General features: G+C 45.0%; 1 protein-coding gene across 3 annotated transcripts; it reads right to left on the bottom strand.

The window, feature by feature from the left end:
• Positions 1 to 222: 222 nt before the first annotated feature.
• rbmx (RNA binding motif protein X-linked) lies at positions 223 to 5,367 on the bottom strand. Of its 3 annotated transcripts, XR_009121255.1 has the most exons (10): positions 5,030 to 5,357; positions 4,787 to 4,914; positions 3,494 to 3,600; positions 3,263 to 3,416; positions 3,106 to 3,198; positions 2,916 to 3,027; positions 2,720 to 2,842; positions 2,569 to 2,657; positions 448 to 534; positions 223 to 376 (listed from the first exon to the last, which is right to left on the bottom strand). XR_009121255.1 is itself a non-coding variant. In XM_058064106.1 (9 exons), the coding sequence occupies exons 2-9, from the start codon at positions 4,893 to 4,895 to the stop codon at positions 1,696 to 1,698; spliced, it is 1,101 nt and encodes a 366-aa protein (XP_057920089.1). In that variant the 5' UTR covers positions 4,896 to 4,934; positions 5,030 to 5,367; the 3' UTR covers positions 1,402 to 1,695. The 3 variants fall into 3 exon arrangements, 2 of the variants coding, with proteins under 2 accessions (XP_057920089.1, XP_057920088.1); XM_058064106.1 differs by lacking the exons at positions 223 to 376; positions 448 to 534 and adding an exon at positions 1,402 to 2,009 and having other exon boundaries at positions 4,787 to 4,934; positions 5,030 to 5,367; XM_058064105.1 differs by lacking the exons at positions 223 to 376; positions 448 to 534 and adding an exon at positions 1,402 to 2,009 and having other exon boundaries at positions 5,030 to 5,361.
• Positions 5,368 to 5,727: the final 360 nt, after the last annotated feature.

Here is a 5,727-nt window from a genome sequence, read left to right on the forward strand (position 1 = left end):
TAGCACAGACACCAACATTGGAACAAAAGACACCATTACAGTAGGCATCCTCATCCTTCATCTTAACATGCATCAACAACCTTTTTTGTCTCCGGACTTCTCTAGAATCGGGTATAGCCTCTATGATTTTCACCGATATTCTGTTGGGACGTGCTGCATGCATGGCACTTGTTTCAGAAGACATCTTCAGGAACAACTTCCAAAGCACTGCCGCACCAAAGGGAGTGGGATAACATTTAATGGAAAAGTTCTCAAGTCTTGACAAGACAGTCAGCAAACCAGGATTTAGTTTTTGGTATTTATTGAAAACTTCTTTGTTCGAGCCAATTCTCATCCTGCGCTCTTTCAAGCAGCCGTCTTGGGCCTGCGGCACACCCTGAAAGACAGCAGGCACTCAAAACAAGTGGTTCCAACTGAGTGCAGACATTGATTTTCTACAGGAAGTACCTGCACCAACTGGGCTGCGATCATCATCGGTCCAAATGTCTTGGAGACAAACGTTCTGCAAGAGTCACCGCCTTTTCTGGGTTCATCCTGCAATGACAACACACATTTACTACCATACCCTCCGCGATCTTTTGTATTGATAAAACATTGAAAGGGGATTTCCCAAGTCCTTGGTCCAGTTTGCGTGAAGGATTTCCAGTTGGATGCTTGCGATAGCGGTCTTCCAGGGGTCTCCTTTGTTTGCACTGGCATGCTTGGGGAAATGCTTCAGACTGAGAATGGATGATCATTTGTCTTCATTTTACACTGACAAAAGTTCTTAGTAATAGTTTTGTCTATTGTATGTCAAAGTTGCTGACTTAGGTCAGACACGTGCTTACTCAGGGCAAAAGGATCTCCTTTTTAAAAAGGTTCAGCTGGCAAAAATTGGATCAAAATTTTGATTGGCAAGGGAGCAAAGGTCTTGCCGTGGGAGTTTTCTTGTGTTGCCTTTTTGCCAAATTCAGATAGAATGAAAAGGCACATTCCATTTGTCTTTGAGGGAAAACGCTGTCTTGAATGGAGTGACGATTGTAATACAGGACAGTCAAAGTAGTTTACAGATGAGAAACAAAGAGGTTTGCTTTGCTTACCAGCTGTGGACTATGGGATCTTGTAGGATAGGAGCTTGCATTTGGCTGCCTTTGGTTATGTCGTAGCATGCCATCAAATGGCTCTAGGACGATGGATCCATTTCCGAGGGAACTACATTGGAACATTTTGACAGTGACATTCGCCTAACACAGAAGTGACGAGTCGGAATCACATTTTTTTTTTTCAGTTAACTCAGGCTCCAGAGCAGACTCAGCAACTGAACAGAGAACTCGATAAACGGGATGGTTCACTTAGTCAACATTCACGCGGTAGGTTCCCAGTCTTTGGTCTTGTTGGAATATTGATGCCATTGCTCAGTGGTGAGGGTACAACTAAAAGCTTTATTGGTGGAGGAAAAGCCAGACTTTTAGGGCATTGCAGGTACTAAAATCACTGAATGTACAAAAACACTCCGTTACTGAACTTTAGGACTAAAAAATGCAAATCAAAAGTCAACACAAAAAAAGGGGAAAGTCAAAAGATACAATTGAAAGCTAAGCTTCATATTTCACAGGTTTAGACATGGTGACTTGTTTTGTCAGCGACCCCCCCACAAGGCGCTGAGCGGTGCCCAAAGATTTAACATGTATTTTTAGGGAAACTTCCATGTCCATTTTAGTATCTGTTGCGAGCCATGCCTCTGTCGCCTCGACTTCCTCCACGGCCGCCGCGCGGCCCTCCACGGCTCGAGCCGTATGGATCGCGAGGAGGGTATACTCTCTCGACCGGGGGAGCGGGCCCCCTCTCCTGCCTACCCATTCGCTCTCCTCGGGGAGGTGGATACGGGTCACTCCGACTGCTGTTGTAACTGTCACGGCCGCCATAGCCATCCCGGGAACTGCCACCATAGTCATCGTAACGACTGCTTCCGCTGCCCCCACCGAAGGACGGTGGGGGGCCCCGTGAAGGTGGGCCGCTGCGAGAGTTACCTGCAGGGTCAACGGGTCAGGTAATTGGAAAGGTTCAATTTGACACATTGTTTTTGTTCCTGCAAGGTTTGGTGCTCATTCGTTGTCATTACATGGAACTCTGTGACTAAGCAACTGAACAGATGGCCATGGATGCATGTCCCACCTTGTGTTGGAACAGGTTTGTTGCAAATATCTATGGCTGCTAAACATCCCGGTACATGGAGCGCTTGAGCAATATCATTGATTTCAGAGGCCACTTTTCCTTTTAGAGCTCCAAGTGTTCTTTGGTGGTTATTTGTGAGGAAACTCCTTGAGGGAGTGCTTATTCTGGTCTGTGGACACTTCCAAGGACGTCTGATGCTTCCTAAGTGTAGTCATCTCTGGCCATCTTAACTATTCTGCAATATTGTTGAGGCATGTTTATTTTTTTGTGGCAAATAGTGGTGCCAATGCTTGGACAGCTAGTTTCTGGTCAAAACATTTGATACGTTTAGTGAATGCCAGTTTCCTTTGGGTTGTTCTTTTGCAGCTCCTCTTCGTGCCATTGTCTCATTGTACCTGTGTGGAAATATCTTACCGTAACCATCAAATGAATCCCGGTATGAGCCACCACCGCTTGGGCGGTCCATGTAGCTCCTGGACTCTCTGCCTCCACCATCACGATCGCTGCAAGAGAAAAAAAAAATGTGGGATTTCTCCCAAGCTTTTTGATAAAGTGGAACTCCTACCTGTAGCCTCTTGACATTGAGCCATAATCATCTCGGGAACTTGGGTAGTCGCGGTATGAAAAATCTCTGGGAGGCGGTCCATAGTCCCTTGAATCTCTTGAGCTATAATCTCGACTGGAGTAGCTGTCAAAAATATGTTGAATTCAAAATTGGAATCGGTGGCCAAATGTACTACCGCAGTCCAAAAGGGGCCTACCTGTCTTTTGAGTTATAGTGGTCATCTCTAGGTGATGGATAGTCATCCCTCCTGGACATAGAGTCTCGGCGGGGGGGTGGGCCATAGGGGTCCCTGTCCCTTGACATGGGGGCTGAAAAATGATAGTGACACCAAACATGAAAATGTTGCCCAAAACATTTTGAAGGCAATCATTGGGGGTGGGGCTTACGTCTGCTCATCTTTGGCGGGGGACCTCCATTGCGCATAGGAGGTCCTCTCTTCATCCCCTTAAAGAAGGGTTCTCCACCATCATCATAGTAGTCTGGAAGTAAAACAAACTTGATGGACATGCTTAAGAGGAAAAACAACATTTTTCAACTACCCACCTCTGGATGGTGGGCCCCGCATACCACCCCTGGATCCACGGATGCCCCGAGGCGGGCCACGACTGCGGGAGTGCATGGGTGGTCCTCGTCTGCCCCCCGACTCAAATTGAGGTTTGGTAGCTTGCTCCACCTTGATAGGCTTGCCATCAAGAGACTGAAGGAAGATGGCGGCGGCACAATGACTATAAAGGCCAATGTCCTTTTTACACCCTGTCCTGTAAAAACCTGTACCTTTCCATTCATCTCTCGTGCCGCGTCCTTTGCGTCAGCCGGGCTTTCATATGTCACAAATGCAAAGCCCCTGGACTTGTTGGTTTCACGATCTTTCATCAAAAGAACTGGAAGGTAGAAATGAAGGGTGAGAACAGAGCAAGGATGATGCAGGCTACTTGCACTTTCGGTTAGACATGCTGGATGTAAGCTTCTTACTCATGTTCCACATTTGCCAGCACTTCATTATCAATATGTCCGGTACTTACAGTATGTATATCCATGCTGATACTCCAGCAGCATTTCATAAGTAAACTGTGCAAAATAGGACAAATGTCAATTATACTAAAGGGCCATATTTTATGTCAAGTCACAAAACCATGACCAAATTGAAGGAACAGTCCTAACTTCCCGCCCTCATAACCGGAGAATTTATAGCAAATGCAGCCATTTTTCAGAGACCCCTATTATGTGAAACGCTGTCTGACAGGGTGCAATGTAGAGACTTTAGACTTTATTGTGAAGGCTGGACATGTGCCGCTTTGTCTTTGAGCTGTTGATGGCTCTGTTAGGATGAGATGACAATGTGTGCTGATGAAAAGTGCCTCCTGAGCTTCATAGAGACCATCCTTTCATCACGTTTGGCCAGTCAAGGTCATCAGACATCCCGACTACAAACCACACAACACAAACTTTACAAAACAATAACGGATGCTGTTGCAGACAGCTCTGCATCAACCATCACTAGTAATGTGAACTTCATAGCGTTGCTTTCACGGTTAACTCGTTTTTTCCCCCACCACATTATCTGTGGCTAATAAGAAGTCTCTATTAGACCTCGTATTTCCCTCATTATCGTTTGATAGTGGGTATAGTTTTAAGTGGACTTAAAACTAAAAGCAAGTGACCTTCATGTTTTACATGAAGCAAAATGTAATGTTAAATCACAGCTCTGTTAGGTTGTGAACCAACTAAATCACTAAAAACCAAAACTAATGGGAACAATAAAGCGCAATTTAATATATTACACAATGGACTGTGTAAATGGAAATCAGAATCAGGCATGGGCGTCTGGATTCACAATCATGTAGAAAAATGAGACCACAGGCCGATCTTCAGGCGATTCCTCCAACAATTCAAAACCAGGCTGAGCAGTTGGACTTTCCGCCCGCCTTGTGCTCCCTGAACTGCGGCTACAATGGACACCGATAGCGTCGCCACCTACCTGGGCATACACTTGGCGTTGCTTCGAAATGATTATGGTCTCCTTTTTAGCCGTTTATTATGTTGGAAATAGAATCTTTCTCTACTCACGTTCAGCTATCCTGCCATATTTGCCGAAGTACTGCTCCAGGGCCTTCTCGGTGGTCTCGGTGTTCAGCCCACCGATAAACAGCTTCCCCGGTCGGTCTGCTTCTGCCATGTTGCAAAATAAAATCCTCCTGAAACAGGAAACGATAAACTGTATGAGTCAGTCAAGTATTGTTGTTCGCGTGGAAACAATACAGCACGTGAAATTGTGTTACGGAGTTATTTTTGAGATATTTGGCACCGTACCTTCGATTGTTGAATGCGCAAAATGGCGATTACCGCGCTCCCCAGATTCGAAGCGTGTTTTCTTCTCGCTTACGAAGCGTACCAGACGAATACGAATCTTCACTCGAACACTTGGTGTGTTTTAAATGACGCCCAAATCTCTGTACAATACCACTTAGGTGTAACAACAAGACGGATGTAGCCACAAAAGACCACACTCGTGTAGAGGACAGATGTCCGCCCCTTGAAGTCTTCTCTTCTTTTGTTGTGATAGCAAGCAAGCGAATACAGAAACTATCTGTCGCCATCTACCTGTCAGGAGGAAGTAGTGCATTATCCAATGTGTTAGATGTGCAACTTGAATAAAAATGCATGTTTTTATAGACGGCAATGAAATAATATCCACAAATCACTATAATCTTCCTTTATTTTCAGATGAAAGCATTTTCTAGCCTTGCCCGACAGGAACCTTATTTCATTTATTTCATACACAAATAAAAAGCGATCCTTTCTAACGTGCGTCAAAAAATGCAAAACGTTCCCTGGACAGCTTTTGTATACAAACCACCGGCCCTGGGAGCGGTGCTTTGGCATTGAGGTTCCCCTTCTTATCTCTCTAACATGAAAGCATGACATATCAAAAGCATTCATATTTTGACTACGCATGTATACGCAGGACTTTAAAATATTTACAGGCAAAAGTGTTACTTTCGTTGTCA

Source organism: Doryrhamphus excisus, chromosome 2 (assembly GCF_030265055.1).
Source record: "Doryrhamphus excisus isolate RoL2022-K1 chromosome 2, RoL_Dexc_1.0, whole genome shotgun sequence".
NCBI lineage: Eukaryota > Metazoa > Chordata > Actinopteri > Syngnathiformes > Syngnathidae > Doryrhamphus > Doryrhamphus excisus.

Excerpts from the sequence above, each read along its gene's own strand:
- rbmx (XM_058064106.1), bottom strand. The coding sequence starts at position 4,895 with ATGGCAGAAGCAGACCGACCGGGGAAGCTGTTTATCGGTGGGCTGAAC. Across the intron at positions 3,417-3,493 it reads CACGAGAGATGAATGGAAAG|TCTCTTGATGGCAAGCCTAT; the intron begins GTACAGGTTTTT and ends ATCTTCCTTCAG. Across the intron at positions 2,658-2,719 it reads TCAATGTCAAGAGGCTACAG|CGATCGTGATGGTGGAGGCA; the intron begins GTAGGAGTTCCA and ends TTTCTCTTGCAG.